The following is a 13,442-nucleotide window of genomic DNA, read 5'->3' as shown; positions in this document are numbered from 1 at the left end:
CTCCTGCTTCTGTGTATGGAAGCGATCGCAATGCCAAAAGTGTCTTTCTTTCGCAGTGCCTGCTTTTCCGGGAGAGTGGCCAATTAAAGGAATAGGATCCCTGTGACGACACAGGGATCCAGAATTATAAAAAACTTTCCGAAACAAGTCGGAGTGCTGGGGGAGAGTATCAAGTACATAAATACTACGTCAATACTGCGATGAGACCTGACAACCTGCTTGGGTTTGTCCCGTCGTGCCACGTCGCATCCGATCTGGACGATTTTTTTATATTGGGTTCTAATGCGTTTCTAATGTCTTTTGTCGAGTCGCATTGCGGCGGTCGTCGTCCGGTGTAGACACATTGTTGACCATGTTAACTGGTGTAAATAAGTCAGAATGCATGACAGGATAACCGATCTTTAAATTCTTGATTGTCGCTTTGAATTGGTTTCTGGACATATTAGTCAAATCTTCTAACTCTTTTTAATGCATTTGCTATATTTGATCCGTTTGCTCTGTTCTCCTTGTTTTTACTATATTTTGTCATTTTGTCATACTTCCTTTTTGGAGATAAAATGGTCATTATCATCGTTGTTTAACATCGCAATACATTTCTATCACATTATTTTGACAGTGAAAATTTGGGCTGTTTTTTGTTGGAGTGGGTGGGTTTTAGTGAGCCTTTGGGCTGGAAATTGTACACCCAATCTGGCAACACTTAAACTGAAGAAACATGTACAAAAAAAGAGATCAAGTTTCAATCTCAACCTCATTTTCGTCTTCTTTTTATTTCAACGAATTCCATTAAGCATAAAGACTGCATGGCAAATAATTGCATGTAGATACATTCTGAGCTATAAAACTTTGATTCATTAAGAATTCAACTGAAGTGTTTTTTCCTCAGTGGAGAATATTACTGGTTCATTTGTACATAAAATTCCCTGATATCATTTAACCTTCACGTTTGTCATGTATAGGCTACATCATGATACAGGTATTCCAGTCATCCTCAAGCCAAAATGACACAGCTGAATGAGGACATCATCATAACAGTCTCAGACAAAAAGAAAACAGGTTTGTTTGAATAAAATGGTGGCATCTGATGTTATACATGTTTGTTTGTAGGTACACAACAGCTTTCTTCATTCATTGGCTCACTGTTGATGTCATGTTGCATGCAATAATACTTTTCACCCGGCACAGCACTGAAGAATTCAAAACAATGGTATACTGTAAAGTCATGGGCATACTGAGATAATGTAGAGGGAATATCATGAAAAATTCAAGTACTTCATTCTTGCGTACTCAAACACCACGTCGCAATTCTTTTCCCGGCGTACACAAAGCTGTTCTTCACATTTCTTGTAAAAACATTCACACTTCACAATCCAAATACCACCCTTCCAAAACCCACCCGACCGCCCCTCAGTACCCACATACGAAAAGAAGGCACCACAGCTTATTAATGGTTACATCAAAACAAGACGACAACATAAAATGACTAAACATGACTTCTTTGACCAATGAGATTGACTTTAACTTCAGCGCTCCATTCAAGAGGACCAATCAAGCCGCTGTGATTCCATCCGCAGATTGTTTGTGTTTTGATCAACACAGAGACACATTCCTAGTAAAATAAAGATCATTCCATCGTTGACATTTTGGCAGAAATCAGAAGGGCTTTATGTAACGCAAAAAATGAACATCCAACATCTCTCTATTTCAGATGCCAGTATGTCCATGAAAGAGTCCGTGAAATTAACAGAAGAAAAGTCAGTGAAGGTATATCTTGTCCACTGCTCACGTTTCTATTTTCCTGCCTTATAAAAGATGCTAAAGTTCACATCATTTGTCTCAATGCACATCTGTACTCTGCAAGCATTTCCTTTAAGCACAGAAATGAATAAATACAATAAATAAACAAAGTTTTCAGGAAGAATTCGAGGAAATAGCAAGAGGGATTGTGCAGGGCATGACGGCTCTTTTTCATGAAAATCTGGCAGCATCTGTTCTCAATGTTTGCTGTTTTACTCAGCATATTTGTCACCCTACATCCTAAATGTCTATCTTCCTCTCATTTGCTCACAAAACCAACACGGGCATACTCTTCGATATGCAGCAGCGCTGAACATCTTTATGCACATCTGAAGGTGGTACAGACGGTCTAGTTGACCTTATCCTGGAATATATAAAGGTTATTGGTGGCTGCCACGGCGATGATGTTCTCGGAGGGATGCCAGGCGGTGTGGAGAATTTTCTTGCTGAAGTCCAGGCTGTCCACGCTGATCTCGTCTTTGCGACGCTTTCCTCCCACACACACCTTGCGGGGTTTCAGGATGGCCCGAGGTTTGCTGTTCTCCCGAGAAGCCTCCAGCGTCACGTCACGCTTTGTATTACGGTCGAACATTCGGAAGAAATTGTTGTAGGAACCGGTCATGATCACACTAGAGAACATGAAACATGCATTATATTTAATATCTCAACAGATATCTACAGCATCAGTTACTTGTTAATATTGTAGATGTGTAAAACTGACCTATCAGATCCGTTCCAAACGCATTCAAATTTGTCGAAGATGCAATCGTTTTCATACAGCGAGCAGAGCTTACTTCTTAAATAGTCGTGCACCTGGTGGATAAAAATGTGACAGATTAGATGAATAAATTAATTAAGAAAATAATAATTTACTTTTATTTTTAAACCTTGACAAGCATATTTTCATATTTTTGTGGCCTACAGGTGGAAGGTGCCCTTCTTTCTGCTAAGGCACGAATCCTACTCCTAGTTACTCCTAATAAAATAATACCTTAATCTTAACTTTTACAATAGCATATACTGTAAATATCTTTAAAGCAAACAGACATGGACTAAAACAAACAAAAGACAAAAATCTGGCTCAGTTATAATGCTTTGTGAAATGTAGGATTTAAAAATGTTTGAATCGCCAAATGCTTTACCTGATAGGTCTCTAATGGTTTGCTCTCCATGTTGAGATCCCAGACCTTCACTGTCAGGTAGTCACGTGTCATCAGGTAGCGCCCGCTGTGGCTGAACTTCACGTCAGAGATGGAAGAGATGATTTCAGAGAAAAAGGAGCGATTGCTTGGATCTTCTGGCTCCTCAAAAACTATACATGCATAAAGAGAAATCAATTTTAGAAAGAGATGTTAGATTCATAGCCTTTTTTTAAATGACTGCTCATTAAATAAATCATGTTTTTCTTTCTCCTAAGCAGTTTCATGAGAAGACCAAATTGAAACTTAAATAAAACCGAGAACTCCAACAAATCTCATAAGCCGTGAAAGAACAACCTCTGAGCAAATACATTATCCTGCTAGGCAAAACTTTTATTTTTCCAACCTTACACAGCAAGCAACTGTTTTGTTCAAATTCTGTATAAATTGTCATGTTGACCTTAACGTCGAGCCAACGAACTTCCAGAGAAAGTTTTTCCCGATCAATTTTACTATTCACCCCCAGTACGTAACAAATGCACCCAACACGCCAGGGAAATAATACAACTGTCAGGGTAGAGAAACGGGTATTTATTATACGTTATCGGTTATTCCCTGTTGTTGTTGACTCAGTTGAGGAAAGGCGACAGATCAATGCAGGCGGGTATGTTTGGGCACTGCTGGACTGCAGGTGTTTGTCATGTCATTGTGAGCCTGTCCACCTGCAGTCTTGCTGTGTGTCATTCACTGAGGGCTAATGAGTCCGTCGGGAAGCCATATGAGAAGCTGCTACACTTCGCCACGGCCTGGTGCTGCTCGGAGCCCTGCTGAGCTTGGTTAGCCTCCCCGCCTTACATCATAGATTGATGTTTACGAATATTCTCAGGGATGCCAGGAGATTTATGAGTGGGGGTGGAAAGAAGAAAACACACATACCCTCACCCAATCCGCCACACACATACAGGAAAGACATACGAGTCGTCTTTCCTAAGGCAAACTGGCACATCTGCCTGCTGTGGCCTCACATACGAGAAAAAAACTGACAGATGTGTGTATAATTTCCGACAGCATGTGGCTGGAAATACAAGCCGTATCTCTCAGAGACAACCCTCTAGAAAATCTGCCCGTTTCAAATTCAACAGCAAAATGTAAATGACCAATTCAACAGGATGCAAATGCTCGGACCAGCGAACATGTCACCAAAAACTGAGGAAATTACTGAATTCCTGCAGCGGTGAGAAAACAATATCCGCCCTCAAGCATTGATTTTCATGCCAAGCCTAAATGTCAATGCATGCAGTCTGATCATGAAATGCACATGGAATACTCTCATCTTTAATGGACCGCAGAGGAGACCCAAGCTGCTAATACCTTGGAAATGGAAATGTGTCAGTTTGTGGTTATCAGTTCAGCCGTGTGCAGCCAAGAGGTCCGCGGCTGTATACAGACAGTACAGGTTCATCAGCCAACATTGAGTCCAATCCTCAAATGAAATTAGCCAGTTAAGCCCTAGGAGACGCAATCATATTAAGAATTTGCATAATCCTCACCTCCACCACCCTCGCCCTAGGTGGAAAAGAGGCTAATCCCTGTCATGCTTTACGTACCGATCGCGTTCTCTGGGGACAATGGAGTTCTGCTCGACTGTCTTTTGAATATGAAATGCTTTTAGATTTGATGTTGGTGTGATGCGATAAGCACTGTAAATATAACTGTTATGTCACATAAACAGCAGATTTCGGTTGCTTTAGTTGTCTTTGATTTTCTTTCTCTTAAACTTCCATTTATTCCTATGACCTTTTTTTCTTGCTTTTCATTTAATCCCATTGCTGTCTAAGAGAAACAATTGAGATATTTGTGATTTGTTTTGTTTCCTATGGGAAGAAATTAATGTAAACATGTTTTTATACAGCTGTGGGAAAACATTGAGACCATTCCACATTTTCATTTTATCAGCATTTCTAGATGTATTATGAATATATACCTTTTAACAACTTGCACTGCGAAAAGAGTATAGATGATATATCTTCCAGTCTGTTTCTCTTAACATTAATGAAATTTAATGGATAGCAAATTGAGACTTTTGCTTATGTATCCTGCTTTTCAGGAAAAACCTATTTATGATTGTTTCTTCTAGGTGTAGATCTACTTACTGTACATCTGAGACAAAGCCGATACCCTGATATAAAGTAATTATAAGAACATAAAACATGCAGTAACTTCAGAATAACTCCATTGTGTTTCCTGAGCTAAAAAAGAGCCACTTTTAGTGCAAACTGTGGCGAGCAGGGCGAAGCTCCTCCGTGAGAGGTGCGAGACCGGTGCAAGCACAGCTGATGCTCGGTATCACACACGTCACCGGCCTCGCGCAGTTCCCTCACGGCTCTCGTGCCGCCCTGCTCGCCACACAGACATCATATTATCTTACATTTTGAATGATTGTCGCAAAGTGCAGAAGCCCTCATGTCACACAGACGTATGGATCCTTTACTGCTACTGTAGACAAACGTGTTACACTGGTAAGGGTGAAACTCTGCTGCTGTTATCACCTCCGTCAGCTCCTCCATGTTTGCTGGCTTTATATCTACAATGTCTGAGGAGAAACAGCTAAGGAAATCTCCTTAACCAGATTAGTAATGTCACGATAAATAGATTATAAATAACAAACAAGAATCATTGACCTTAGATTGTTCTTGAGTTGGTCTATGTTGTGGTCAAAGGATACTGAAGCTTCTGTTGGTTATCTCCAGGTTCCAAAGGTTGATCCTCAGGTCATCGGTAGACATGAAGGTTTCATAGTCGCTGTTCACAGAGATGGAGTTGATGTGGTACGTGTGTGCGTTTGAAAACACTCGTCTAGGTGTTGCCTCAACCATGAGGTCCATGGGCTGCAATACCGGCACCTGAGAGAAGATGAAAAATAGTCCAAATAAGCTGAAACAGCCTCGACACAGATAGGGACCGCTTTGTAGATAATAAATCACAACTCTATTTAGAGAATGCTGACTTAAGCAGCAGGTCCCCCGATAGCACACATACATCTGTCTTACGTTTATTTGACGTCTGCATTTACATCTGCAAGACATCTACAATACATAGTTTGCTCATCTGCAATACGTCTCTGAGACGTCTGCTGTCAGATGTCACATAGACCTCTAGAAGATGTCTGTAAATTTTTATGATTTAGAATAGATGAACAACAGCTCGTTCTAAGATGTTTCGCAGATGTTTTAACGCAGCAGATGTTTTCCAGATCTCCAGATCTTTAGCAGACGTATTACAGACGTTCAGACGTCTCCGAGACGTATTGCAGATACGCAAACTATGTATTGTAGATGTCTTGCAGATGTATATGCAGACGTTAAATAGCCGTAAGCCAGATGGATTGCGCTATCTGGGTCAGAGAAGGCAGACGCTTTTGCTTATTTTTTTATGTAATATAAAAGACCACATAAAGTACAAATTAGGTTCTGACGCTATAAGTGGCACCTGCATCCCATTTGGGGCTAATGACCATTATAATACCTCTTGATGTGGGATTGGCATTTTATGAACTGGACCATCCAGCGGGATACATTTAAGAATTCACTGTACCGCACATCCTGCTGAGCAGCCGCAGGTCCAAATTGCAGTGCAGACGCTGCAACCATTTAACTCTGACCTGACGCGGATGTTTAGAAGCAGCATGTGCTTCCAAAAGAAAGTCGGTCATTACCGCATCACAGACGGACCTCTGCTTTTTGCGAGATGCATTCAAATCATCCTCAGCTCGGCATAGCTCTAAAATAACAGTGAAATCTGGCAAGACCTTTCTTTTTTTTTCTGTGCTATTTGACCAGACAGCTTTAGTAGGTCAGGAATAGATTTTGATGAAGTGTATTGTTATAAAAGGTCAGGTATCTGCTTGCTTTAAATGGCACAGTGGTCGCACCTACGGAAGCATCATGTCAGGACACGGGCAGCAGAAACCAGTCCGCCACAGACCTTAGGGGTACGATCACATACTGAGACAAGACTAAGATCACAGTGCTGGCAAATAACACTGCCAAGAACACCTGACATGCGTGTATCATCACTGTTCATCCCCCTCCTGCCTCCTCAACTGGAGCTCTGTGATAAATCTGTCTCCGCATCTCCAACGCACATACATTTCACGGTCCAAATGGGATTGCCGCCCGCTCCCTACCATCACCCCGGTGTCAGGCTAATCTTCTGCCCGGACAGACAATGGTGGAGGAGTGGAGTGCTTTAATCCATTAGGCCGTGAAGCATAAAACAGACATTGCACCAAACGTTAATGGATACTCGGAGTCGCGCCCTCTTTGTATTCAATTTGGGGAGATGAGTGGAGAACGAGAGAGACGAGAGGGAGGAATGATGGAGCCCCTTCACAACACATTATCATCTCTCTTTGTCTTTGTTGTTTGATTACGAACAAATGCTTTTTGTTCGCTGACAGCTCGCCGTTTGACTGCATTGGTGCTGAACGCGGTGAATGATATTTTCGTGTGAAGTGTGAGCCAGCGGCAGGAACGTCTCGTGGTTTATTTTCCTAATAGAACATTTATATTAAAATCATTAAATCACTTTGTTGAAAATAACACTTTAAAGATGTAATGCACAAAATGATCGAATGGCTACTATAGTTAAATCATTGTAACCAAAAATACACAAATCATGGTTTTGCGTCAATAACAGACTACAGTAGTTATCAACGCACACACACACAAAACATTTTAATACGCTAGTCAAAACTCCTCTCAAAATGCGTGCTGCTGATGCAAAAAACGCAGAAAACACAGTCAGAATTTAAAACGAAAATATGGGAGGCAGTGTGTGAAAATGTGATTGAGGTCGTATTTGGTATTAGACAGCGTTTAGACATTGTAAACTTGCCAGAGGTATGTGAGATTTGCTAGCATTGGATACTCAAGTTGCGAGTTTTATCTTCGCCGCTATTTTAAATGACTTCATTGCGCATGCGCAGAGTCAAAGTTAGCGCTCTGGCGTTGTGAGCGGTGATGGGAGTATTATGCGCTGCTTTGGAAATGTACAGTAAATCTCTGCGGTTTAAGTGTGGTGCAGCCGTGCAGGAGTCACAGAGAATGCAAAGTAAATACCAAACGTATGATGCAAGTTTATGCTTGCCTGCAAAACATGTATTTACTTGACCGTTATTTTATATAACACCAGGACTGTGCTGTTTTTTAAGCTAACGTTCAGTTCTTATGAACACGACAACCGCGCTCGCGCAGCAAAACAACCAGTCTGAGCAAACGTGAACAAGAACTTTAATTGGAAAGGTAAAAACGTAACCTCTCAAATGATAAATGAATATAACGACAGCTGTGTAGTATGTCAAATCTGTTCAAATGAATGAACGACATTCACACTGACCAGTTTACTCATTTGACTCGCATAATGAAAGCTCACCTAACTAAGGATAAGAAGCAACATTGTAAAAACACATCATTTTCATTTGTGCATGACTGATGTAAATGAGGCTTTGACAGAGAGAAGGGCGCTGACCCGTAATGTGGTGATGGTGGCTGGGTCTCTGATTCTTCCATCTTCATCTTTCAGATTATATCCTTCAGGTCTCTTGTCCCGTTCGCTGATCTTCCACAGTTTGACAGTTTTATCTGCAAACAAAACCACATCAAACTTAACAAACCAGAGACATCAAAAGAATCTGAGAGATAATAGAAAATAAAAAGATGGCCAGTTGGAGATTTTGCAATCTGTAGCACACAATCTGGCACACTATTGGAAAAGATCCAGCACTGACAGAGAATGTAAACCACTGCCATACCATCCGAAAATATAGAGATGTATGATGTCTTAGGTAAAGAAAACAGACTTCACAGTTCTTCGGTTTTTGAATAGAAAGCACCTTTAGTGTATTCATTTCTGTTTTGTTGGCCTTGAAGCCTTTTTGGAAAGGTATTTCAGGTTACCGTCTTTGACTGCATATAACGAAGAATAAACGCACAAGCAGCTGACCGAGCGCTCAACCATGTACTTACCATTTGTGGAAAGCAAAAAGTATGCAGCGTTCTGCTGAGGCAGCCAGCGTATCTTGTTGATCTTCTCTTCGATTTCTAAGCTCTTCAGGTAGTCAAACTCTGGCTCGTGGCTCTGAAACGTGCTGTAAACATTGTATTCACCACGTCTGTGAGGCTGGTTCTTGCTCTTCGGGAGGAAGGGGAGAAATGTTTAAAATCTAAACTGAATAGTCCAGCATACACAGGTAGTTAACAGTATATGGGTATTAGACAAATATACCGTACATGTGTCCAATGGTGTGACACAGCACAGATTTAGAAATAAAACTGAGTAGGTCACCGTCAAATTCAGTCGCCTTTTACACGCCCTCTTGTCATTTCAAACCTGTGTGACTTTCTTTCTTCTGCAGAACGCGAAAGAAGATATTTCGAAAAATGTTGGTAACAGAACAGCACAGCCCCCAATCACTTCTATTGTAACCAATGCAAGTAAACGGGGGTCTGTAAACAACGTTCTTCAAAATATTTAATTTTGTGTTCTGCGGAAGAAAGTCATACAGGTTTGAAATGACAAGAGGATGAGTAATACCACAGAATTTTCCTTTTGAAGGTGAACTACTCCTTCAATAATGTATTATTCTATATTATGAATATTTATATTAATATGTATTTATGAAACACGCTCTGTTTGTCTGTTTAGGGCTACTGTAGAAACAACATGACAAATTCTCATTAGCTCATTCACGAGTTCACCTGCGCAGATAACAGTGATGTTGATAGGGATAATAAAGCAAGAACTTGGTTATGAAGGTTATGCGTATTTGGCGTGCTGTCCGGGAAGCGGGCTCTGAGCTCGCCAGATCTATCCAAACCTGAAACACTACACCTTGGTCAGGTTTGAGTGCACCGAGCTCGGAACCGGTTTGAGCCCAGTGCACACCCCCCGGGGCTCTTACAAGGAAATGAGTTTGGGAGAGGAGCCGGAGGGATGCTTAATCTTAGGAGATCGAGCAGGTAAGATGGTTTCTCTATTTATGAGCGAGCTCGCTATGGCTGATTGTGTATGTGCGGTGATTGCTGATTGTGGACAAGCCGGCTGATTAAATGCTACGGCTCCTCCCGAACTTTGTTAATTAAACATAATTTCTACGTAAGATAATAAAAACATAACGCTTCATTGTGTAAGGTCTTTATATACCTCTGAAGACATAGTTATGTATTTCTATTTCTGCCAATAGATCCTGTAATAAATGACACACTGGACCTTAAGGTTCTAGCTTGCTGGTCACAGTTGGTCTGTTACATTAATGCGTTTGCAATCAATGGCAGCATAAAATAAGGAAGTGCCCACGGTGGGAACCATTAAAATGACAATAATTGTGAAAACCGTTCGAGCAGTTTAATTTAAGCAAACAGAAGGATGAGAGAGGACATCTCTCTGTGTGGGTATTGTAAGAAAGCAGGCGTGCCCGTGTGCTTAAGCAGCTTCATGTTTGAGCATGTGCATGATATTAAACTTGGGGTATATCAGGTGCCTGTTTCTTCTATGGCCTCACCTGTATTATGGTTGTGTGCCCATTGAATCTTGTTAAAAGCCACAGGAAGTTAAATTACAGGGTGAGGCTTTTGCGGTGTTTTTGATCACATGGTAAAGGCAGTACAGATTCTATTGACTTGCTGTCAACATTTTGTCGACATGAATGAGCGTTTAGGAAACATTTCATGATCGTCTTCCTACCTCTTGTTCCCTTTGGAAAACCACCACTCTTCCTCCTTTGTCTCCAGTGGCCAGGAGCTCTCCTGTCGAGTTGAACTCCACAGTAGAGATGATATCAGCTGCACACAATAAAAGAAAAGCGTTACAAAGATTAACACTGCATGTAAGGGATAATGTACTATTAGCTGTCATTATCGCGAACTAAACCATGACAGGATCTTGTATCACACCCAAAAGGGTTTATTTTGAGATGAATGATTTACATCATCCTGCTTCAAAGCTACTTATTAAATAAATAAGGACATTAAATATTGATTGAAGTCGATTAACTCTTTTATATGACAAAGAATAGACTGCAAAGTAAAACATAAAACTTGCACAGCTAGGAAGTCAGTTGCCTGGGGACATTATATTATTTAGTGGTTTGTATGCAGAAATGATTGATCACGGAATAATACAATCGACCAATAAGAAGCAAGTAGCCGAGAAAGCTGTGCATCAAATAAATGTATATAAGGGTATACAACAACACCATCACTAGTTGATAATCTGAAAGTCGAAAATGACATTGCATGCTGTACATGTACTTCAAATTGAATTTGAACAATCTTAAAAAAGTATTATCAATGTGACACCGTTATTTTAGGTCTAATATTAATAACAATACACAAAAATGTGCTGTGGAATAGGAAATGTAAGCAAAAAAAAACAATTATTTGCAACAGAATTCAAACTAAGGCTATTATCTACAGCGATAAGCATTAATGAATGCTTATCTGAATCCTTTTAGACTACCAGAATGAAAGCAGATGAAAAGTGCAACACTTTAGTTCCTCCCATTTGTGAAACAATATAGAGAAAGGACTGTAGTTTTGTTCTTGCATGCATCAAGGGATTCTTTTCGGGGATAACTTTATGTATTGTAAGATGAAATATTTAATGCAATAAAAACTCTTGTACTGGTAAAGAACTGCGCAACCATTTTTTCCATAAACTGTTCAGAATTCTTCCTCTAGAGAGAGCAAACGCTCCCTCGTCTGACAAGATAATGCTGTTCCTCCATTTATTATAAACCGAGACAAAAATACACAAACATCCTTCATGTTCAACCCTAAATTCCCTGCTGAAGACAGAAACTGACACACAATTTACATACGGGAGGATTAGGAGGTGACATCTAATAAATGATGCTCCAGAAAGACTGATTCTTATGTTGTGTTCAGAAAAGGCACGTGCAGCAATGCTCAAACAATCGTCTATTCCTCTTGGCATATAAATTGAGCAACAGCCATCCACACTGAAATCACAAAATCTCATCTCTTTGAGTTCCGACTGTAGGAGGATCTCCTACCTTTAAAAAATCTCCTTTTATCTTCCTCAAAAAGATGCATTTGATTCATAGAGCGAAGCTTTCTACGTAATTAGGTCGGGCGAATCAAAAATGCATTTTGTAGGTCATGCGCACTATTGAAAAACAGAGACGTTTACAAACACAAAAGAAAATTAGAAGCACGCTTTCACCGCCTCTACTAGCGTCTGCTTATGAAAGATGGAGGGGCAGAGATGTAACAAGTAGGAAGGAGTGTTTCTTTTTTTTATGAACAACCCACACGCTCTCAATGGATTTTTGCTCGGCTGAATTGAAAAACGGGAGGAAGTGGTTACCATGGAAACCCTTTCCATTGCTGTTGTGCTGCATTTGACTGAAAGACCTCGCTGGCTATGTTAAACAGCCTGAATGCATGGTCTGCACCAGTCAATGGCACACTGAGTGCGAGAGAGGGAGGGAGAGCTATCGTGGCATCTATTTTTAACAGGAGCACTGAATTTCTGAAATATGGTCGCAGGAGAGACAATGAATCTATGAAAATATGACGATATAAAAAGTAACGGGCTAGGCTCATGTGAATTCATCTCCTTTGTACTATTGTATCGTATACACATACGTATGTATACATTACATAGGGTCTGTATATGTCATTTATTTAGTATTTCATATTTAATGTATACCTATTTGAATATTAAAAACCTAAAATGATCACTTTACTTAAATCGACATTTGGATTTACTTTTTTTACTCTAGTATGGTTGTGGAGGTGTGGGGTGGGGTTTGGTTGGGTGAGGCGCAAGAACAATCACGCTCTCCTCTAAATGATGATGATGGAGGACTCCAAATGTGAAGATTTGGAAGGGCGGGGGGGGGTGGGTCAGGATGGGGGATTGGTTTGCTGCCTTGCACGGGGCACTGCTAGATATCTGATGCATTACCCAAGTCAATAGATGGCACGGAGATCTGTCATGCCCTCCCTATAAAAAGCACAGATTCTATTAGCTTCCACTGATCTGAGTGATTCTTATCTGAAATGTGCACAGAAAGAGAGAAACCCCCACTCAGACTATTTTTTTGGGGGACGGGGAGTTGATGCTAAGACAATGACATCCACACACAAGTAATATTGTAATCAATCTGAACAGCAAGCAGGCCATAAAGATTCAATAAAGCATTCATCGAATCTCGTAATAAGGGGATGAGACAGGTTTGCACAGGGGCTCCTGGATGCACCAAAATACTTGAGTTGCGTTTGATAGCGCACAACGCTCAACAATAACACGAGCCTATCTCATTATAAACACATTAGCACGCTGCAGTAGACACGTGAAGAAAACTGATGGCAATGGTTTAATGAATTTGCTCAATTACAGACATGTTATTCTTCATCTTGCGCTTAGAATAAATAGCAGAGAAAGAGAAATAGAGGACGAAGAGAGAGAGGGGTGCCCCAC

At 40.6% G+C, this 13,442-nt stretch overlaps 1 protein-coding gene across 3 annotated transcripts in view; it reads right to left on the bottom strand.

The window, feature by feature from the left end:
- Positions 1 to 734: 734 nt before the first annotated feature.
- The window catches only part of ppp2r2ba (protein phosphatase 2, regulatory subunit B, beta a), a 42,393-nt gene continuing 29,685 nt past the window's right edge, over positions 735 to 13,442 (bottom strand). For all 3 annotated transcript variants that reach the window (XM_079480601.1, XM_079480602.1, XM_079480603.1), the window contains 8 exons: positions 10,680 to 10,777; positions 8,963 to 9,128; positions 8,466 to 8,578; positions 5,662 to 5,839; positions 5,365 to 5,529; positions 2,940 to 3,109; positions 2,519 to 2,610; positions 735 to 2,426 (listed from right to left, as the gene is read on the bottom strand). In XM_079480601.1, the coding sequence (XP_079336727.1) occupies positions 2,147 to 2,426; positions 2,519 to 2,610; positions 2,940 to 3,109; positions 5,365 to 5,529; positions 5,662 to 5,839; positions 8,466 to 8,578; positions 8,963 to 9,128; positions 10,680 to 10,777 (1,262 nt within the window). In that variant the 3' untranslated portion in view covers positions 735 to 2,146. The remainder of the gene's footprint in view (positions 2,427 to 2,518; positions 2,611 to 2,939; positions 3,110 to 5,364; positions 5,530 to 5,661; positions 5,840 to 8,465; positions 8,579 to 8,962; positions 9,129 to 10,679; positions 10,778 to 13,442) is intronic.

The sequence above is a fragment of the Barbatula barbatula genome, assembly GCF_947034865.1.
Source record: "Barbatula barbatula genome assembly, chromosome: 18".
NCBI classification, from domain to species: domain Eukaryota; kingdom Metazoa; phylum Chordata; class Actinopteri; order Cypriniformes; family Nemacheilidae; genus Barbatula; species Barbatula barbatula.
The sequence above is the reverse complement of the archived record's forward strand: the minus strand, read 5'-3'. Positions and strand labels throughout refer to the sequence as shown.